General features: G+C 33.8%; 1 protein-coding gene across 2 annotated transcripts in view; it reads left to right on the top strand.

Annotated features, from left to right (window-relative positions):
• Positions 1-234: 234 nt before the first annotated feature.
• Positions 235-25,119, top strand: part of LOC148312323 (ankyrin repeat domain-containing protein 61-like) — a 36,229-nt gene continuing 11,344 nt past the window's right edge. For both annotated transcript variants that reach the window (XM_088277489.1, XM_088277488.1), the window contains exons 1-3: positions 235-462; positions 18,888-19,050; positions 24,272-24,426. In XM_088277489.1, coding sequence (XP_088133615.1) covers positions 18,940-19,050; positions 24,272-24,426 — 266 coding nt within the window. In that variant the 5' untranslated portion in view covers positions 235-462; positions 18,888-18,939. The remainder of the gene's footprint in view (positions 463-18,887; positions 19,051-24,271; positions 24,427-25,119) is intronic.

The following is a 25,119-nucleotide window of genomic DNA, read 5'->3' as shown; positions in this document are numbered from 1 at the left end:
ATGTAAAAAATAAATCGAAAAAATGTAGATCGATCCGTCGAGTTTTTTGACCTTTTGTACCTGTTACTTGAACATCATATTAATAGCTGTATTTCGCGAATTTGCGTCGAAAATCGGTAGGTACCCATTGAACGTTCCTTAACACCGTGCACTCTGCCTTCGTCTTTGGCACAGATCCAATTTGGATTATCTCCAAAGCGAGAACGGACGCCAACAGAGAAAACAAAACTGGTCAGTCTTCTACAAGCTATCGAGAGATAGAGGACTTGTTCCCTCGCAGCCTGCCACAAGGAGTGCGACCGAAACAAAGGATACACAGCCAATCGACGAAGAGACGAGAGAAATCTCTGGTTTTCTGACGTTTACACCGCGATTTAAAAAAAAATATTAGTAATATTTAAAACGTTATTTTTGCGATTTTTTCCTGCAAGAAGTTTTTGCTGTTGTTTACAAGCTGAACTGGTGAGTTTTTTGCTGTTTTTTTTTCAACTGTTTGTTTTTTTGGACGTTGTGCAATGGATAGCAAAAAACGTTTATTCTAAAATCACTCACTCCTTTCAAGAACATCATAAATCAAAAATCGATAATTTTCAGTTGTTTATGTTTTCGGAATGCCCAAAAAATGTACTATATCCTAACAAAAGTGGCATATTTTTAACTTAATATTTACCCGCTACAGGGCAGAAAGTGTTGTTTTTGCATTTTGAAGAAAAGGTATTGTTTAATTATTTTTTTAAATAAACAAAATATTTTTCAAATGGAGAATAAACCTTCGGGTTTTACCTCATAGGATCTGTTGCACAGAAAAAAGTTTAATAAGTGGCTTGATATTTATTTTTAAAACATTGCATTATATTTTCAAACTTTAAAAACGCTCTCCTGAAAAACCATGTTTTTTTTATTTATGACGTTCTTGAAAGGAGTGAGCGAAATATGCAATTATGACTTAATGATGCATATTATAAAGTTTTCAACGTTCTATGAACTGGCAAAATACACTTAGTAGTTTGAAATGTCATATATATGTGGTTTTACAAGTAAATTAAACTTTAAGTTCAATAGCTGGTATTTTATTCAGGCTAAAAGCTTTAAATTATGTATTAATTTTTAAATCCAATACAGATTTTTTGAGTCTACTTAGTAGACACAAAAATAAACTTTTATTAACAAAAACACATAAAAAAATAAAATCGTGACAATTGTTTCGCCTAGTTATGGCATTTTTTAACTAATGTGAAGATCAAGGGTACTATGTCTCTAGTGAAGTTCTAGTGATTCATGAACAATGTTTCAAAATTGGTTCATATATATAACGTGGTAATATTTTCCTTCGTAAATTGGCTGTAAATAATGTGTAAAGTGGGTGTATAATAATCAAATAAACAATGTTTTGCTTTGTAATTAAAGAAACGACAATAAAAGTTTATTCTTAATTAATCTTTACAATAATTTTCTATCTATCGGATTCTGACAGTTAACAATATTATATTTTTTCTATCTGATGTCTTTTGTTTTATTCAGTGCGACGCATGCGACATCTGGTGGTAGAACTGTTTTATGTAGGTACTATATGTAAGTACTTAATAAAATGTCTAGGTAGGTACCTAGGTATTTTATTACATATATATAGAACTTCCAAAAATTTGAGTAGTGTGGTTGTCAATAATGGGTAGAATTAGTGAATGTTACACGTGTGTAAAGTGATCACTCAAACTAGACTATGACGGTCGTCAGCTCCGTAAAATGCCCAGACCTCCATATTCTTCTTCATCTTTGATGAGAGTTAAAAAAACACGATAATTTTAAAACATAAAAACTAACTGTGCTATAAATCCTTGTGCAAGGAGAATTTTCTAACTCAAATAATATATAAAATAATAAATAGTTGCTAGTTACTGCAGTAGAGATGTGCGTAACTACTATAAATATGGGAGTCCAACACTGCAATATATCGTTCCGAACATTTTAAATTTGTTGCCGACGGATGTTAGAGGTCAAAATAAAATATGGAACAAAGGCAAAATAAAGGAATGGGTAAATGATCAAGAGTTCATTTTATGAAAATTGTACAACTTTTTGACATCTCATCAAAGATGAAGAAGAATATGGAAGTCTGGGCATTTACGGGGCTGACGACCGTCATAGGCTGGTTTAAGTGATCACTTTACACACGTGTAACATTCACCAATTCTACCCATTATTGACGACCACACTACTCAAATTCTTGGAAGTTCTATATATATGAACCAATTTAGAAACCTTGTTCATGAATCACTAGAACTTCACTAGAGACATCTATTGGTGAGATGTAAAGAAGCTTCTTATTAAGCAGAAACTCTTATATTAGTATGTGAGATCCGAATCCTGGATTATAATCACACACATGAGAAACGCCAGAAAATACCATTTTCATTTTTATTATTAAGCTTATAATTTGACCAGATAATTTAAAGTGATCACTTAAACCAGTCTATGACGGTCGTAAGCCCCGTAAATGCCCAGACTTCCATATTCTTCTTCATCTTTGATGAGATGTCAAAAAGTAATATGAAAGTAACTCCTGTAATTAGAGATAATCCAGATTTTGTAAACAAGTATTTGGACACACTCAAAATGTTGTAAAATTGTACAATGTTTATATTCTTAATTTTTCTCTCTTTTTTGTGTGTATATTAGGTTAAAATCGTTAAAAACAATAAAAAAATGTATTTGAAAAGAACTCCACCGACAAGACACACAAGGTGGTTTGGTGGGTCTCTGCAAAAAATTGTTTTAAATATGTTTAAAATTGTGATTTAAAAAAATGTATACAATTTACGTTAATAAATTTAAAAAAATACTGCGTTTCGATTGCGAATCGACTCTATTTTGCAGTGCCAACTCTTGTGTACAAACAGATCGATCGTAAACAATTCCGCCACGTGCTAAAATAGACGATCGTCACGTGTTTCCGTTGGCCGAAACGTGTTATGATCCGAACTGCGTACAACATGGCCTAGGTTGATAATCAAAACCAAAATAACACCGCGCGAAACGCCATTTAATATTTAGACCAGTAGAGCGTTGTGTAAACAAATTTATCAGTGCAATGTTGTTTAGCTAGTTTTTACACGCATTTTGTATGAATCGACTTGTTTTCACGTGTAGGAAAAGTATAAATAAATGGTGTTTTTTGAGAGGTATACAAATACAAAAAAAACACATTAAAATAATGTTGATATGTCGTTCACTCCTTTCAACAACGTCATATATCAAAAAACATGATTTTTCAGGAGATCGTTTAATAAAATGAATCAATGATCAAGCCACTTAATGTATTTTTTTACTGTGCAACAGATCTTTTTAGGTAAAACCTGAATGTTTTTTCTCCATTTGAAAAATATTTTGTATATTTAAAAAAAAAACAATACCCTTTCTTCATAATGTTAAAACAACACTTTCTGCTCTGTATCGGGTAAATATTTAGTTAAAAATATGCCTCTTTTACTGGGATATAGTACATTTTCTAGGCATTCCGAAAACATGCACAACTGAAAATTTACGATTTTTTATTTATGGCGTTCTTGAAAGGAGTGAGCGATGTAGAAAAAGTATAACTAAATGGTGTTTTTTTAGAGGTATACAAGTACAAAATTAAACAAAACACATTTTAATAATATAAATGTCTTTGATATTGGCTTTGTTTAATAGATAATTTATGCCATTATTGTTTGAATATGATTTCGGCCATTATATCTGGAGGTCCCGGGTTCGATTCCCATGGGGGGTTTAATAAATATAAGTGATTTTTTTCACTCTAATATTTATTCAATATTACACTGGACTGGACTGAAGTGGAGGGCTGATCACCTTTCCTTCATGTGTAATCGATCGAGATAACACTGCGTTTATATGAAGCAGTGCCCTATGCACCATTGGGGTGCGGTAAGGGATTATTATATCAGTTATTGGATTAAAAACTTTCAAATACCGGTTCGCACTTTAGTATAGGTACTACCCCCCTCCCTATAAAAATATAGTTTTTACATTTATTCATTTTTAATTAAAATGTAACTTGGTTTTAAAATAACTATAAATATTTTATTATAACTTAATTATAATGTCTACCGGTTTCGTAGCTAACCACGTCTTTATCAAGAAGCACATAAACAGAACATTCACATAACAACTTAATCGGAATATTTTGTGACAACATTGGGTTGAGGACCGGTTCGGCGAACTCTATAAATTTTAGGTACCGGTTCTAGCGAACCGGTACGAACCGGCTGGATCCCACCACTGCATTATATTATATTGAAATCATATTATATGTATATTTAAATCATCCCCGAAGATAGGAAAAAAATATAAAATAAATAAAACTAACTTTGCCTACCATTTTTATTTTTGGTACATTTTTCCAACTGGTTTTAAAAGTATATAATCTTGAGGGATAGATACAAACGTACGTACGGATGAGTACGTATCCATCCCCGAAGATGACAAGACTTCCTTTGCTTCTATTACCAACCACATTCGCCTCATAAATTTGTTCAATTATCCTTTCTTCACTCATTCGATTCGTATCTCAATACACCTTTCACAATTAACAACATTTTGAGTGTGTCCAAATACTTGTTCACAAATCGTGATTATCTCAAATTATAGGAGTTATTTTAATATTATTTTTTGACATCGCATCAAAGATTAAGAAGAATATGGAAGTCTGGGCATTTACGGGACTTACGGCCGCCATAGGCTGATTTAATTGATCACTTTACACGCGTGTAACATTCACCAATTCTACCCATAATTGAAAACTATAATAATAATAAAACCCTTATCCGCACCCCAATGGTGCATAGGGCACTGCGTCATATAAACGCAGTGTTATCTTGATCGTTAACACACGAAGGAAAGGTGATCAGCCCTCCGCTTCAGGTACCAGTTCAGGGTAATATTGAATAAATATGACAGTGAAAAAATCACTTATATTTATTTTACCCCCCTTGGGAATCGAACCCGGGACCTCCAGAACGGTAGCCGAGCGTGCTGACCATTACACTACGGAGGCGGACTACTTGAAAACTACACTACTCAAATTCTTGGAACCTCTATATATATATGATCCAATTAAGAAACCTTGTTCTTGAATCACTAGAACTTCACTAGAGACATCTATTGGTGAGATGAAAAGAAGCTTTTGATTGAGCCGAAACTCTTATATTAGTATGTGAGGTCCGAATCCTGGATTATAATCACATATGTACATGAGAAACGCCAGAAAATATCATTATCAAGAGACATCTATTGTGAGATGAAATAATTAATTAAATAAATATTAGGATGAAAAATCAAATGATTTTTTTTTGATCTCCCTGGTTGTCGAATCCAGGGCTTCGAGCATGGTAGCCAAACACGCTAATCACTACACTACGAGTCGGACCGACTGCTTGGGTCAATTTTGACAGAACTATAATTCTGGCATGGATCCAATAACATGCTAGACTGCGTCTTTTCTTGGGATTTCCCTACGAACGTGGAGTATTTTCGTTCATTCTTCCACAAGGCACAAAGAGTACTTGCAGACTAAAAATACCCTGCTTTAGAAAGTAAAAAGTGAACTAGGTAGTGTATTGAACTCGTAACTAAGTAATCTTTTCGCTGCTTCTCCGCAGGGGTAAGCAGAGAGAATAGCACGCCACAACAACATGTCTTTAGCATTCTTCGCCTGCATTACATTCGTGATTATTTCGCCCACCGATTATTTCCCAGCGATTATTTCGACTTTCGGTTGTGGTCTCGTGGTTAGTGTCGCGGACTCTCGAGTCAGAGTTTCTCGGTTCGAACTCACTCTACCACAATTTTTTACCCATTTCTAATAATAAGCCGCTTAGGCTCATAGAAAAAGTATGAAATTGAAGTATTTTTGTAAATAATACAATTTTTTTAAATAGTAAAATAATGATCGTAAGTTTTTCTCGGCCTTCCAGTGCGTCTATTTCGTTTAAAAAAAGGACTTTTTGAAATTAATTTAACTTAATGTACAAAAAATAAATATGTACATAAATAAAACCCTTATCCGCACCCCAATGATGCATAGGGCACTGCGTCATATAAACGCAGTGTTATCTTGATCGTTTACACATGAAGGAAAAGTGTTCGGACCTGAATGATGGAAGTTTATCTTCTGAAACTTCATTCATTCAAACCCTTATCCGCACCCCAATGGTGCATAGGGCACTGCATCATATAAACGCAGTGTTATCTTGATCATTAACATGAAGGAAAGGTGATCAGCCCTCCGCTTCAGGTACCAGTCCAGGGTAATAATATTGAATAAATATAACAGTGAAAAAGCCACTTATATTTATTTTACCCCCCTTGGGAATCGAACCCGGGACCTCCAGCACGGTAGCCGAGCGTGCTGACCATTACACTATGGAGGCGGACAAATGAAACTCAATGAAACTTAATGAAACTCAAGTGGTATAAAAACAATTATTTTCTTAAATCACTAGAATAATTGATTCCTTATACGGCTTTTCGCTTTGCGGCCAGGTTTCGTAGAACGTATCTAAGCCGTAAAGCGAGGTATGGGTGTATTCATTTAATTTATTCAAGTTAGTTGGAATATACTGCTTCTTAGCAATGAAGCCGCAAATGTACATATCGCTCAATCCTTTCAAGAACATCATGAAAAAAAAATCGTCAATTTTCAGTTGTGCGTGTTTTCGGAATGCCCAGAAAATGTACTATATCCCAGCAAAAGCTGCATGTTTTTAACTTAATATTTACCCGCTACAGGGCAGAAAGTGTTGTACTTGCATTTTGAAGAAAAGGTATTGTTTAATTATTTTTTAAATATAATAATAATAATAAAACCCTTATCCGCACCCCAATGGTGCATAGGGCACTGTATCATATTAACGCAGTGTTAACTTAATCGTTTACACATGAAGGAAAGGTGATCAGCCCTCCGCTTCAGGTACCAGTCCAGGGTAACATTGAATAAATATTACAGTGAAAAAATCGCTTATATTTATTTTACCCACTTATATTTTTTTAAATATACTAAATATTTTTCAAATGGAGAAAAAACCTTCAGGTTTTACCTAAAAAGATCTGTTGCACAGTAAAAAGTTCAATGACTGGCTTGATATTTATTTTTAATACATTGTATTATATTTTTAAACATTAAAAACGTTCTCCTGAAAGTTCAAGTTTCTTGATTTATGACGTTCTTGAAAGGAGTGAGCGATATATAAATTTACATAAAATCTGCCCAAGACAGTCAATAAATAAAATGATAATATATCCAGACAGTGCAGGGTATAAATAGGATTTGCTTTAGTGGACCATTTGGCCATAGCTACAGTCTATATGAAGAAGACACATACGGTACAAAGAGAATTAACAAAAATAGCTTTTAAGCTCTTCAAAGCTCTCGCGTGTCTGACAGACTGCTGTCTTGTTCCAAGCACGTGTTCACATACAAAGGAAATCCAAACAATAGCTAAATGACAAATAGTTTTAATATTTTTAACATCTCAACAAAGATGAAGAAGAATATGGCATTTCATTGGTAAAATCTATCCATTTTAAATTAAAGTTTAAAAATACAACATTTTGAGTGTGTTCAAATACTTGTTCACAAATTTGGATTATCTAAAAATTATAGGAGTTATTTTTAATGTTATCTCATCAAAGATGAAGAAGAATATGGAAGTCTGGACATTTACGGGGCTGACGACCGTCATAGGCTGGTTTGAGTGATCACTTTACATTCACCAATTCTACACATTATTGACAACCACACTATTCGAATTATTGGAAGTTCTATATATATATGTATATGAACCAATTTTTTAAATATTGTTCTTGAATCACTAGAACTTCACTAGAGACATCTATTGGTGAGATGAAAAGAAGCTTTTTATTAAGGACAATGCTTAAAAATTGGTTACAGAGATACATATATAGACGGTCGTCAGCCCCGTAAATGCCATATTCTTCTTCACCTTTGATGAGATGTCAAAAAATAATATGAAAATAACTCCTGTAATTGGAGATAATCCAGATTTTATGAACAAGTATTTGGACACACTCAAAATGTTATATATTTATTATGAACTATACACATCCACTATCATTTTAAGACATCGCTCACTCCTTTCAAGAACGTCATAAATCAAAATACTTGATTTTTCAGGAGAACGATTTTAAAGTTTAAAAATAAAACACAATGTATTAAAAATAAATATCAAGCCACTTATTGAACTTTTTACCGTGCAACAGATCTTTTTAGGTAAAACCTGAAGGTTTTTTCTACATTTGAAAAATATTTAATTTATTTATAAAAATAATTAAACAATACATTGTCTTCAAAATGCAAAAACAACATTTTGTGCCCTGTAGCGGGTAAATATTATGTTAAAAATATGCCTCTTTTGCTGGGATATAGTACATTTTCTGGGCATTCCGAAAACATGCACAACTGAAAATTGACTATTTTTGATTTATGACGTTCTTGAAAGGAGTGAGCGACATATAAACCAAATGTGCTACAAATCTACCATACATGTTTTTGCCGCGCTGAGAGATGTCATTCCGATGGCATTCAATCTACTTTCATTCTTCTTCCTCCAAATCCATGCGGAAGTAGTTAATAAAAAAAGCATATGAAGACCTAGGAAAATTTGGCATGATCAAGTATTTCAAATACTTAGGCATGGTATGTACTCTAATGTATGGAAGTGAAACATGGAGTTGGCAAAAGAAGGATGAAAGTAGACTGAATGCAGTCGAAATGCGATCTCTCAGAAGAATGTGTAACAAAACGATGTATGATAGGTGTGCGAATAGTGAAATAAGGAAGGAATGCAAAGCTGAGATAAGCATTATCGATAAAATTAAGAAAGGTGTGTTGAGATGGTTTGGACATGTGGAACGAATGAGTGAGGAAAGAACGGTAAAACAAATTTATGAGGCGAATGTTAGCGGGAAAAGAAGCAGAGGAAGACCGAGAAAAACATGGCACGATCAGGTATGCCAAATACTTGAAAGTGGTCAGGTTAGGAGTCGTAACAATCGGCGGGTATGTATGAGGAGATGCATGAACGTGGAAGAGGCGAAGAATGTTTGCAAGGACAGAGTGGTGTGGCGCTCTATCCTCTCTGCCTACCCCTGCGGGGAAGCGGCGTGATGGTTAGTTAGTTAGTTAGTTAGTTTTTAGGCATGGTCCGGTCAGAAGCCGCAATAATCGGCAAGATTATTGCAAAGGCAGATAGGCGTGGTGTTCTGTTCTCTGCCTACTCCTTATGGAAGTAGGTTGGTTAGTTAGTTTGCAAGTAAAGGGGAGTTTGATAAAATGTGACGACGATAAGGCGATGATTAGTTTGTCGGAGAAGTTAATTAATTTCCTCTTTGCAAACAAGAATAATAATTGGCTAGGATTCAAATTCGACTCAATACGATCTTCATAAAATAAACGTGACATTTTTACGTGAAAACACGTGTTTTCCGCGAACAGATGACAAAGAGACGTGTCTCCTAATAATTATTTAAATTTTCCCAGATAATTAGTATACTAAGAAAAGTAAAAAAAATAAAAATGCCGCCTACATGGTTAACGTGTTTAGCTACCGCGTTGGAGGTCCCAGGTTCGATTCCCAGGGGGGGCGGTGAAAATAAATATCAGTTTATATTTAGACCTGAAGATGGAAGCATAGATTCCGAAACTAGTCGTCATAATAAAATAAACTCAAGTGATAATAAAACAAGTGTTTTTTTTTACAAAATAAATATTAGTGATTTTACCCTCTAATATGTATTTCATATTACCCTGGACTGGTCCCTGAAGCGCTGGATCACCTAGACTTCAACGATCACCTAGACTTTAACGATCAAGTGGCCTATGCACCATTGGGTGCGGGTTAGAAGGGTTAGAAGAAGAAGAGATATATTATTATTGGACTTTTTTTGGAATACATTTCGAATTTTTAACTCCTTGCCTTTCAATAACTCTTTTGTTTTCAATTCAATATAAAAAAAATATAAAAAAAGTTTTGACGTATAGTCTTATTTGGAATGATTATTATCATCATTTGGAATGATTATTATCATCATTTGGAATGATTATTATCATTTGGAATGATTATTATCATCAATTAAATGATTATTATCATCATTTGGAATTATTATTATCATCATTTGGAATGATTATTATCATCATTTGGAATGAGTATTATCATCATTTGGAATGATTATTATCATCAATTAAATGATTATTATCATCATTTGGAATGATTATTATCATCATTTGGAATGATTATTATCGTCATTTGGAATGATTATTATCATTATTTAGAATGATTATTATCATCAATTGAATGAATATTATCATCATTTGGAATGATTATTATCATCATTTGGAATGATTATTATCATCAATTGAATGAATATTATCATCATTTGGAATGATTATTATCATAATTTGGAATGATTATTATCATCATTTGGAATGATTATTATCATCATTTGGAATGATTATTATCATCAATTGAACGAATTTTATCATCATTTGGAATGATTATTATCATCAATCGGAATGATTATTATCATCAATTGGAATGATTACTATCATCATTTGGAATGATTGTTATCATCATTTGGAATGATTATTATCATCAATTGAATGAATATTATCATCATTTGGAATGATTATTATCATCATTTGGAATGATTATTATCATCATTTGGAATGATTATTTTCATCATTTGGAATGATTATTATCATCAATTGGAATGATTACTATCATCATTTGGAATGATTGTTATCATCATTTGGAAAAATTATTATCATCAATTGAATGATTATTATCACCATTTGGAATGATTATTATCATCATTTGGAATGATTATTATCATAATTGAATGATTATTATCATCATTTGGAAAGATTATTATCATCAATTGAATGATTATTATCACCATTTGGAATGATTATTATCATCATTTGGAATGATTATTATCATCAATTGAATGATTATTATCATCATTTGGAATGATTATTATCATAATTGAATGATTACTATCATCATTTGGAAAGATTATTATCATCAATTGAATGATTATTATCACCATTTGGAATGATTATTATCATCATTTGGAATGATTATTATCATCAATTGAATGATTATTATCATCATTTGGAATGATTATTATCATCATTTGGAATGATTATTATCATCAATTGAATGATTATTATCATCATTTGGAATGATTATTTTCATCATTTGGAAAGATTATTATCATCATTTGGAAAGATTATTATCATCAATTGGAATGATTATTATCATCATTTGGAATGATTATTATCATCATTTGGAACGATTATTATCATAATTTGGAATGATTATTATCATCATTTGGAATGATTATTATCATCAATTGAATGATTATTATCACCATTTGGAATGATTATTATCATCATTTGGAATGATTATTATCATCAATTGAATGATTATTATCATCATTTGGAATGATTATTATCATCATTTGGAATGAATATTATCATCATTTTGAATGATTATTATCATCATTTGGAATTATTATTCTAAATGAATTAGTGTTTATAAAAGTTGTATAACACAAATGAACGATGAATGATAAGGAGAGTGTAGTATTAAAATTATTTAGTAAATAAAACTTTAAAATCTCATTGTATTATTTCGGCGAAACAAAACTGTTTTCCACGTCAGAAATATTTATTTTAAGCAATTCTCTAATACCTATTTCACAATCATGCGACAGAATTATTTTAAGGTGAAAAATGACGTTATGTCCGTAAGTCGTATCACCAATATTACAAGTGCGTTCAAATATTCGTACACATAAAACTTCGCACCTTTTGAATGTTGACATCTCCAGAAATATGAAGTCTGCCTCCGTAGGGACTACCGTTCTCTAGGTCCCGGGTTCGATTCCCAGGGGGGGTCAAATAAATATAAGTGATTTTTTCACTCTAATATTCATTCAATCTTACCCTGGACTGTGTACCTGAAGCAGAGGGCCAGTAACCTTTCCTTTAAAGGATTGTTTGTTAACGATCAGGATAACACTGCGTTTATATGTTGTAGTGCCCTATGCACCATTGGGGTGCGGATAAGGGTTCGAAGAAAATAGGTGGAGAAAAATATGGAGGTCTGGGCATTCAAAGGGCTTACGACCCGTTATAATAGTGTAACATTTTACCCCTTTTACGCCCTACGCCCCAATGGTGCGTAGGGCACTGCATCATATAGACGTAGTGTTATCTTGATCTTTAGTTAACACAAGAAGGAAAGGTGGTCTGCCCTCCGCTTCAGTTACCAGTCCAGGGTAGTATTGAATAAATATTAGAGTGAAAAAATTACTTATATTTATTTGAGCGCCCCCCCTGTGGGAATCGAACCCGGGACCTCCAGAACGGTAGCCGATCGTGCTTTGACTATTGCACTACGAAGAATGCTGAAATAATATATCGTAGTCGTACAGGAGAAAGCGACCAACTAACAAAACGTAAAATGTTCAGGAGGGCCATTTAAGTCACTTTTGCTTGGCAACAAAATAAACATCAATGCAGTTAGTCATTTTTACCAAGTCAATATATTATACTTACAAGTTTAAAATCCTTTGGGATTTTTTCAGGGCAATATTAAGCTAGTAATATATCAATTAGTCAATAATCACGCTTTTGTAAAAAATTCCCTTGGCCACTTTCTCCTGTGACTACAATATATATTTAAAAATGAATTGTTATCTGTTTTATTTCAATTGATACACCTGAAAACTACAAGTTTCCACAAGCAAAGGTAGTCTAAATAAACAAATGAAACGCGTGCTCGAGCCACGTGTTCGTCGACACGAGATTGCCAAACACGCGTCTCGCACCTGACCCTAAAATAATGCCACGAACTGGCACTTCAGTGGAACGCATAAAAACTGTATATCGCTTGCCAAGTACGGAAAAAGAAATAAATATTGTTCCAGAGCGTTCCTAGAAAAGTGCGGAAAACAAAATGTCTATTTGTGACCCCTTAGAGAGAAAATATTCAAACAGTTTTCCCCAAACAAACGATGTATGTTATACACGTGGCGCAAAATTATTCACCCTATCTGAAGATGTTATAATTTCTGCAAATGGCGTCGCACGTCAGTCATATTTGACATTTTGCTCACTCCTTTCAACAACGTCATATATCAAAAAACTTGATTTTTCAGGAGATTATTTTTTATGTTTAAAAATATAATAAAATATATTAAAAATGAATATCAAGTCACTTATTGAACTTTTTACTGTACAGCAGATCTTTTTAGGTTAAACCTGAAGGTTTTTTCTCCATTTGAAAAATATTTAGTATGTTTAAAAAAATACTTAAACAATACGTTTTTTTCAAAAACACTTTTTGCCGTGTGGCGGGTAAATATTAAGTTAAAAATATTCCTCTTTTGCTCGGATATAATACATTTTCTGGGCATTCCGAAAACATGCACAGCTGAAAATTGACGATTTTTGATTTATGACGTTCTTGAAAGGAGCGAGCGATATGCACATTTGCGGCTTCATTGCTAAGAAGCAGTATCTTCCAACTAACTTGAATAAATTAAATGAAAGCGATATATCAAAAAACTTAATTTTTCAGGAGATTATTTTTTATGTTTAAAAATATAATAAAATATATTAAAAATGAATATCAAGTCACTTATTGAACTTATTACTGTGCAGCAGATCTTTTTAGGTAAAACCTGAATGTTTTTTCTCCATTTGAAAAATATTTAGTTTATTTTAAAAAAATACTCAAACAATACATTTTCTTCAAAATGCAAAAACAACACTTTCTGCCCTGTAGCGGGTAAATATTATTAACAACATTTTGAGTGTGTCCAAATACTTGTTCACAAAATCTGGATTATTTACATCTCACCAATAGATGTCTCTAGTGAAATTCTAGTGATTCAAGAACAAGGTTTCTAAATTGGTTCATATATATAGAACTTCCAAGAATTTGAGTAGTGTGGTTGTCAATAATGGGTAGAATTGATGAATGTTACACGTGTGTAAAGTGATCACTTAAACCAGCCTATGACGGTCGTCAGCTCCGTAAATGCCCAGACTTCCATATTCTTCTTCATCTTTGATGAGATGTCATAAAATAATATGGTAAATATTATGTTAAAAATATGCCGCTTTTGCTGGGATATAGTACATTTTCCGGGCATTCTGAAAACGTGCACAACTGAAAATTTACGATTTTTGATATATGACGTTGTTGAAAGGAGTGAGCGATGTCAATATTGTGCGATCCACAAATGGCATTGTATCTACAAATATAGTTTATTATATATATATATATATATATATATATATATATATATATATATATATATATATATATATATATATATATATATATATATATATATATATATATATATATATATATATATATATATATATATGTGTGCAATAAAATACCTAGGTACCTACCTATACATTTTATTAACTACTTACAAATAGTACCTACATAAAACAGTTCTACCACCAGATGTCGCATGCGTCGCACAGAATAAAACAAAAGACTTCCGATAGAAAAAATATAATATTATAAACTGTCAGAATCAGATAGATAGATAGAAACATATTATAAAGATAAATTAAGAAAAAAACTTTAATTTTAAACTTTAATTACAAAGCAACACATTGTTTATTTTATTATTATACACCCACTTACCACGTTATATATATATATATATATATATATATATATATATATATATATATATATATATATATATATATATATATATATATATATAAATATATATATATATATATATATATATATATATATATATATATATATATATATATATATATATATATATATATATATATATATATATATATATATATATTATATATATATATATATATATATATATATATATATAGATAAATAATCTAGGGTTAATGATGCTGCATAAATGGATGAATGCATCGATGCAAGATTGAGCGGTTATATTTTCGTAATCGATTATCGACGCGGCCAATTGCTAGTGACGCGAAAATATCCGACTTTCATGCCCATATCGATACATTTGAACTTCAATCTCGGCGTGCGTTGCGTCAACCTATGAGCATTACTTTGCGCAACACCTCTTCGCCTAGTCTGGCGTGTGTGATGACAAAAACAACATCATAGTATAATATAGAAAAAATGAGAGAAGAACTGAAGAAGTGGTCTACAAAAAAGAGACTTAAATTTGCTAAAATTAAACATGCTGATCTTTACACATAATTTTTTTAACGACAATGATTAAAGAAAACACTTCGTTTTTTACCACTTGAGTTTTATTATAGACTACATGTTTCAGAAGTTAAACTTCCATCATTCATTTTTAACGACATATTACCGAAATATTTTAAGGATAAAATAGTATTAAACACAAATTGTCATGAACATATTACTAGAAATAAGGATAAAATAAGACTGCCATTGTTGAAAAAAACCGAGTCGCAAAATTGTTTTTATGTACAAGGGTTTGAAAATGTATGATGAGATGCCTGAATGTATGACGAATGAAAAGAGTCTGAAAGAATTTAAAAATAAATGTTTTGTTTACTGTAAGAAGATGTATATATATATATATATATATATATATATATATATATATATATATATATATATATATATATATATATATATATATATATATATATATATATATATATATATATATATATATATATATATATATATATATATATATATATATATATATATATATATATATATATATATATATTTATATATATATAAATATATATATATTTATATATATATATATATATATATATATATATATATATATATATATATATATATATATATATATATATATATATATATATATATATATATATATATATATATATATATATATATATATATATATATATATATATATATATATATATATATATATATATATATATATATATATATATATAATAATAATAATAAAAACCCTTATCCGCACCCCAATGGTGCATAGGGCACTGTGTCTTGTAAACGCAGTTTTATCATGATCGTTTTTACACATGAAGGAAAGGTGATCAGCCCTCCACTTCAGTTACCAGTCCATGGTAATATTGAATAAATATTACAATGAAAAATTTACTTATATTTTTTTTTTACCCCCCTTGGAAATCACACCCGGGACCTCCAGAACGGTAGCCGAGTGTGCTGACCATTACACTACTGAGGCGGACAGAATCCGTCAGAATCAGAATATATATATATATATATATATATATATATATATATATATATATATATATATATATATATATATATATATATATATATATATATATATATATATAAATATATATATATTTATATATATATATATATATATATATATATATATATATATATATATATATATATATATATATATATATATATATATATATATATCCAAAAATATGTAAATTAAGTGTAAATAATAGTTTATATTAGTATAATATAAGCTGACTTAAGAAATAAAAAAAATTAAAAAATTGATAGTCAACAACTTGGTTAAGGGGATATGTCGCTCGTTTGGTGCTCATTTGGTCAACTTCTCCACTGGTGGCACCACAATCAGCCACACTTCCAAATCTATTAAAAATTGTATCCGCATTAGGAAGGGACGTGCCTTACATATAGGCAGAAAAGCAGTACCTATCCTAACTCACCCGCGTGACGTGTAAAAACGCAAAAAGTACCTGCCCTACCTTACTAAGTAGTAAGTAGCTTACCTTACTACCTACTTCTTCTGCCTACTCACGTAGCTTACCTTACTACCTACCTCTACGGCCTGCCTTGGTAAATTGTACCTAGCTCACCTTACTACCTACCTCTACAGTCTACCCAAGGAAGTAGTAAGCCGTCTCTCAACGTGTTTTTTAGGTTATGCACCTCAATGTCCTCATTTCTGAAGTTCATTGAAGAGATTTGGTTCTAGCTGTGTCTGCTCTGGTCTTTATCTCTTATGTGGAAATCGGTCTTACACTTCTTCTTCTTCAAACCCTTTTCTGCACCTCAATGGTGCATAGGGCACTGCATCATATAAACGCAGCATATAGCCCCGTAAATGCCCAGACTTCAATATTCTTCTTCATCTTTGATGAGATGTCAAAAAATAATATAAAAATATAATATATAAACGCAGTGTTATCTGGATCGTTAACACATGAAGGAAAGGTGATCAGCCCTCCACTTCAGGTACCAGTCCAGGGTAATATTGAATAAATATCAGAGTGAAAAATCACTTGCATTTATTTGACTAATTTTAATTTCAAAATTATTTGAAATAAAAATAACTATTTTGACTAACTTATGTTTCAAAATTAAATTACTTATATTTAAAAATTAAAAATCTCTTATATTTATTTATTCCTCCCCCGGGAATCGAACCCAGGACCTTCAGAACGGTATCCGAGCGTGCTGTCCATTACACTACGGAGGCGGACAAACAAACGTCTTACACACTTCTTGTATATTCTTACTTTGCACCTAAATGTCCTCATTTCTGAAGTTATTACAGGAGATTTGGTTTTTACTGTCTGCTCTGGTCTCTATCCCATATGTGGCAATCAGCCGTTAAATGGTATTCATGAATACAAACATTGGATAATCACGCAGCTGGGTTCTTGACCTATGCAGATAGACGTTATCGAATTTATCGATCAAGGAATCGATGCCAAATTGCAACCTTGACACTATTGTAACCATTTCATTGTCTGATTGCCAACAGAAGATTGTATGCCGCACCAAAGAATACAGCATGCTTTCTTGGTGTAAAATTACGATCTGTCGATAGTTATCGATTGGCAAAACACTTCAATTCTCGTACTACATTCGCCTCACAAATTTGTTTTACCATTCTTCCCTTACTCATTTGATTCACACGCCCAAACCATCTCAACACACCCTTCTTAATTTTATTGATAATGCTTATCTCAGTCTGGTATTTTTTTGTTATTTATTTTTTTACAAAAATGTTAATGCTGCGATCTCTCAGAAGAATGTGCGACAAAACGATGAATGATAGATGTTCGAATAGTGAAATAAAGAAGGAATACAAAGTTGAGATAAGCATTATCGATAAAATTAAGAAAGGTGTGTTGAGATGGTTTGGACATGTAGAACGAATGAGTGATGAAAGAACGGTAAAACAAATTTACGAGGCGAATGTTATTGGGAAAAGGAGCAGAGGAAGACCGAGAAAAACATGGCACGATCTGGTATGCCAAATACTTGAAAGTGGTCAGGTTAGAAGTCGTAATAATCGGCGGGTATGTATGAGGAAATGCAAAAGAGGCAAAGAATGTTTGCAAAGACAGAGTGGTGTGGCGTTCTATTCTCTCTGCCTACCCCTGCGGTGAAGCGGCGTGATGGTTAGTTAGTTAATTAGTTAGTTGTGTTAATAATATTAGTATATAACCACTCACAGAGATTTTTATGTCAACCGATTTCGAGAAGTACCCGTCTCTTCGTCAGGACAATTACTAACACAGCATGCAAACAATACCACCCTTCACCACCATAGCACCATATACACACTTAAAACTACACAAAATATTTAACACATGCGATTTTTGCTAGACCCGAAGACCAACATGCACTAAAGGTTTTAGCACAAACATGCGTTACGAGTCAAGGTTAAACACGCACTAGAATTAAACATATCAATGAATCAACTTATATACTCGTAGGATGAAAGGAGTGGGCGGGGTTTGAATTGGATATTAGATTTTTTTTTATTAGAAAATCACTTTCCTTGCACACATTATATAGATTTATCTTTGATTCCAGATAGCGGTGGAGTTATTGGAGGTGTTTTGCAGCAGACAGACCAGAAATCAAAATGCCTACCGAGTGCATTTCTACCAATCCTCTTCAGCGGGAGCTGGCGGATTCCATCATCAGACTGTGTCCCCTGGACGAGATTAGGATCCTCCTGGCGTGCGGAGCCAAGGTTAAACAAATGCATTTTTAATTTATGCTGACCTCTATAATTGTTCAAAATGTTAGTTTTGTTAGTATTATATATAACCAACCACTCACCGAGATTTTTTTGTCTACCGTTTTAAAGACGTACCCGTCTAAAGACAAAGGTCAGGTGACAAAGGTCAGGATAATAATCACTACAGGATAATAATCTATTTGCCATAAATCAGTTATAGCAAATAGATTATTATCCTGTAGTGATTATTATCTTAGTTAGTATCCTGACCTTTGGCAGTGCACAACGGAGTCCTGGTTCCAACTCTAATGGATGGAAGTGAAACATGGAGTTGGCAAAAGAAGGATGAAAGTAGACTGAATGCAGTCGAAATGCGATCTAACAGAAGAATGTGTGACAAAACGATGTATGATAGATGTGCGAATAGTGAAATAAGGAAGGAATGCAAAGCTGAGATAAGCATTACCGATAAAATTAAGAAAGGTGTGTTGAGATGGTTTGGACATGTAGAACGAATGAGTGAGGAAATAACGGCTAAACAAATTTATGAGGCGAATGTTAGCGGGAAAAGAAGCAGAGGAAGACCGAGAAAAACATGGCACGATAGGTATGCCAAATACTTGAAAGTGGTCAGGCTAGGAGTCGTAACAATCGGCGGGTATGTATGAGGAGATGCATGAACATGGAAGAGGCGAAGGATGTTTACAAGGACAGAGTGGTGTGGCGCTCTATTCTCTCTGCCTACCCCTGCGGGGAAGCGGCGTGATGGTTAGTTAGTTAGTTAGTTATAATAATCTAACAGGATAATAATCACTACACCAGCATACAAACAATACTACACGTCACTACCAAAGCACAATTCACGTATTTTATCTAGTTGTCACCATATAGACTTTGAATAAGAATGATTAACTTAGTCCAAATCTTCTTCTTCAAACCCTTATCCGCACCCCAATGGTGCATAGGGCACTGCATCATATAAACGCAGTGTTATCTTAATCGTTAACACATGTAGGAAAGGTGATCAACCCTCCGCTTTAGGTACCAGTCCAGGGTAATATTGAATAAATATTAGAGTGAAAAATCACTTTGACCCCCCCCCTGGGAATTGAACTCGGGACCTCCAGAACGGTAGCCGAGCGCGCTGACCATTGCACTATGGAGGCGGACACTAGTCCAAATCAGTCATCCAAATTTCAGTTAAAAAATCATTGTTGGCCAGTGTTATTCGAGGAACGATAGATAGAGGTTTAACTGTATTCATACAAAATCATTGTTACCAGTTTTACAAGATAAAATGAGAAACTTCCCATTTAAAAAAAGTTCTTATTTACATTTAAGTAGGGTTTAATATATATAAGGCCGAAACTGCACTAATCGCTCACTCCTTTCAAGAACGTCATAAATCAAAAATCGTCCATTTTCAGTTGTGCATGTTTTCGGAATGACCAGAAAATGTACTATATCCCAGCAAAAGTGGCATATTTTTAACTTAATATTTACCCGCCACAGGGCAGAAAGTGTTGTTTTTGCATTTTGAAGAAAAGGTATTGTTTAATTATTTTTTTAAATATACTGAATATTTTTCAGATGGAGATAAAACCTCCAGGTTTTACCTAAAAAGATCTGTTGCGCAGTAAAAAGTTAAATAAGTGGCTTGATATTTATTTTGAATACATTGTGTAATATTTTTAAACTTTAAAAGCGTTCTCCTGAAAAATCTAGTATTTTGATTTATGACGTTCTTGAAAGGAGTTAGCGTAATGTGTAAAGGGCAACTAGCCGTAACTCAATTATCAGTACTCAAACACGGCTCAAAGCATTTTTGTAACTAGCCTCTATCATATGCAATCACAGATTTTGCTCCATCTCTTTTCTTTACCAAGATATTCATTATCCAAATAGCCGCAAAATTGTATTAATGTGATACATGTAACTAACTAACTAACTAACCATCACGCCGCTTCCCCGCAGGGGTAGGCAGAGAGAATAGAGCGCCACACCACTCTGTCCTTGCAAACATTCTTCGCCTCTTCCATGTTCATGCATCTCCTCATACATACCCGCCGATTGTTACGACTCCTAACCAGACCACTTTCAAGTATTTGGGATACCTGATCGTGCCATGTTTTTCTCGGTCTTCCTCTGCTTCTTTTCCCGCTAACATTCGCCTCATAAATTTGTTTTACCGTTCTTTCCTCACTCATTCGTTCTACATGTCCAAACCATCTCAACACACCTTTCTTAATTTTATCGATAATGCTTATCTCAGCTTTGCATTCCTTCCTTATTTCACTATTCGCACATCTATCATACATCGTTTCGTCGCACATTCTTCTGAGAGATCGCATTTCGACTGCATTCAGTCTACTTTCATCCTTCTTTTGCCAACTCCATGTTTCACTTCCATACATTAGAGTTGGAACCAGGACTCCGTTGTGCACTGCCAGTTTAGCTTCCGCTGATAGGTTTTTATTTGCTATAACTGATTTCAGTGCACCATTCACTTTGTTCCCAGCATTCACTCTCCTTTCTATGTCTTTATCAATCTTTTTGTCAACACATGTGATACATGTGTTGACAAAAAGCATCATTTTAAGTTTTTCACCCTGCCAGCATGTGGCTGAGTTATCCGGACTACCAGACTCGGATTATTGCCGGATTCCTGAGTTTTCGGGACTCTAATTTAATTCAAATGACACTCTGCATAGTATGTATCATATGTAATGACATCTAGCAATCTCAAACTGAACTATAAGCCAGGATTCAAACCAACAAATATTTAACATATTTGAAAAACTATGGGATACATGCTATTTTTTTTTGTTCTGACGAACTAACTAACCATTTGTCCGCCTCCGTAGTGGTCAGCACGCTCAGCTACCGTTCTGGAGGTCCTGGATTCAATTCCCAGGAGAGGGAGTCAAATAAATTTAAATTCAGAGCGATTTTTCACTCTTCTTTGTTTATTCTATATTAACCTAGACTGGTACCTGAAGCGGAGGGCTGATTACCTTTCCTTTATGTGTCAACAATCAAAATAACACCGCATTTATATGATGCAGTGCCCTATGCACCATTAGGGTGCTGATAACGGTTTGAAGAAGAGATCTAACCATTACGCAGCTTCCCTGCAGGGGTAGGCATCGAGAATAGAACGCCACGCCAATCTTCACCTCTTCCACATTCATTCTTCATCTTTAGCCTTCTGACCTCCACTGCTGGATATGGGTCTCTTTCGTATTCTTCCATTTTTTTTCGGTCTGTTGTTGCTTGCAGCCAGTTTCTACCCCCTTCCCTGCGGCTGCATCGTCGGACTATCTTTTTTGAGGTCTTCTACATTCATGCATCTCTTTATTTTTAAAATCAATGTTATCATTAAATAAGATAAATGTTTTGTACTGACATTTCTACAATGGAAATGCATTTTATATAATAAAACAACTATATAGCTTTTTATACTTTGTTTTTTTTTGACCAGTGACCTGATCATTAGACTGGATGTAAGTAATGACGAAACCCAATCAATTTTTCCATTTTATTACTTAGAATTTTTTCATTATAAAATAAATCAAGCATGTAGCCCATTGCATTTCTAAATTTAATACAAAGTGGGTGTATCTATTTTGTACAAATTTAGCTTCCCTTATGTAATTCCGAGTAATCATACAATCCTTACAATTTTGCATTTATTTTTGTTGAAACGGTTCGTAAAATTTCTTTTATCAAATTAAAACAGTGATTATCAGTGTTTTATAGTTAAACAGTGTTTTACAGTGTCACCGAATAGACCATTGCATTGCTTTTGTATTATTGAAGTCTCAATAATACAAAAGGTAAAAAATATACATAGGTGTATATTGTAGTAAATAAAAAGAGCTTCAATTGAAAACATCTTGTGGATACTACTTTTGGCATATTCGGCATAACTATTTTACATATTTTTAGGAGAGCAGGAGACGCCTATAAGCATTCTATTTGCTTACTTTTGGAAGAGCGCGAGAGACGCCTGCAAACATTGTACAGATGGGAATTGGGTGTTGCGGCTACTTGTGATTAGTATACTGAGGGTCGGGCGGCAGACTGCCAGAGTATAATTAGGGTTCTTTTCCATACTGTCGGTAGAGAGCGGGAGACGCTTGCGAGCGTTCTATTTGCTTACTTTAGGTAGAGCGCGAGAGACGCCTGCAAACATTGTACAGATGGGAATTGGGTGTTGCGGCTACTTGTGATCAGTATACTGAGGGTCGGGCGGCAGACTGCCAGAGTATAATTAGGGTTCTTTTCCATACTGTCGGTAGAGAGCGGGAGACGCTTGCGAGCGTTCTATTTGCTTACTTTAGGTAGAGCGCGAGAGACGCCTGCAAACATTGTACAGATGGGAATTGGGTGTTGCGGCTACTTGTGATTAGTATACTGAGGGTCGGGCGGCAGACTGCCAGAGTATAATAAGGGTTCTTTTCCATACTGTCGGTAGAGAGCGGGAGACGCTTGCGAGCGTTCTATTTGCTTACTTTAGGTAGAGCGCGAGAGACGCCTGCAAACATTGTACAGATGGGAATTGGGTGTTGCGGCTACTTGTGATTAGTATACTGAGGGTCGGGCGGCAGACTGCCAGAGTATAATTAGGGTTCTTTTCCATACTGTCGGTAGAGAGCGGGAGACGCTTGCGAGCGTTCTATTTGCTTACTTTAGGTAGAGCGCGAGAGACGCCTGCAAACATTGTACAGATGGGAATTGGGTGTTGCGGCTACTTGCGATTAGTATACTGAGGGTCGGGCGGCAGACTGCCAGAGTATAATTATGGTCCTTTTCCATACTGTCGGTAGAGAGCGGGAGACGCTTGCGAGCGTTCTATTTGCTTACTTTAGGTAGAGCGCGAGAGACGCCTGCAAACATTGTACAGATGGGAATTGGGTGTTGCGGCTACTTGCGATTAGTATACTGAGGGTCGGGCGGCAGACTGCCAGAGTACAATTAGGGGAGGGGTTGATATGAACAAAACTGCCTGACAACAATGTGTATTAATTTAAGTAATTTTACTGATAAAAATAAAAAATTTGTGATTTTTCTTAACTTTCTTTAGTTTTATTTTATTTTACTAAGGAACTATAAATGTGTACAGTGGCCGGCTTTCAACCAAGAAATGAATGATGTGTATGAAGAAATGCGCATTGAAAACTTTCAGCCACATTCACAGATTCATTAAAATGGTGTGATTTAAATTCAACAGGTAAATGAACCTGTCACCCAGGGACTGCGCCCTCTCCACTACGCCATCTGGCAGCGCTACGTGGAAGCCACTCGCCTGCTTCTTGTACGAGGTTGTGACGTGAATGCCAGGGATGATTGCGGTTATAGCGCTTTGCATCTATCGGCTGAGCACGGGTAATAAAAACTTGTTATACTAATATTTACCTATACAAAAATAATATGAAGTCAATGTTAACGCAGGGCTTACATACGACCATTGTCTGGATTAAGTGATCACTTTCAGCGATGCTTGAGTAACATTTACCATTCTACCCATATTAATGTATCATCCTTAGGGTGAATAGTTCAATGTCTGATTTAAAAGAAGAAGATTTTTTTTATTGAAATAAAAATATATATGTAGTAATAAAAACTGCACATACGATTTTTTAACACAGCTCTAAACAGCGCCTTACCAGTTCTGATCACTGGTCAATCTCATATATACCAGAGCCAGGAGATCTGCCTTCTGCCCACACCTCGTGGACCCTCCACTAGGTGCAATAACTCGTACTTGTCTCCTCTCAGCACATGCCCCAGATAAGACACCTTCCGGACCTTGATATCAGTCAGCAACTGTCTCCCTGCTCTTACTCTTTGGAGCACATTTGTGTTGCTAACTATATCGGTCTATGGAATGCATAGCATTCTATGATGTAGCCTAGCATTCTATGATGTAGTTTCGAATGCCTCTAGCATATCTTAATATCATAAACAGTAAACCGTAATCCGCGCTAGTAGAATAGCGCTAAATAAATCAGCACCAAAGAGGGTCTATTTCCCACATATATATAAATAACTCCTGACTTACTTTCTTGCAGGAATGTC

This window comes from Brachycentrus maculatus, unplaced genomic scaffold (assembly GCF_059751285.1).
Source record: "Brachycentrus maculatus isolate JH-2025_06_01 unplaced genomic scaffold, ASM5975128v1 h1tg000043l, whole genome shotgun sequence".
NCBI lineage: Eukaryota > Metazoa > Arthropoda > Insecta > Trichoptera > Brachycentridae > Brachycentrus > Brachycentrus maculatus.
Note: the sequence above shows the minus strand (reverse complement) of the source record. Positions and strands in the feature narration are given on the sequence as shown.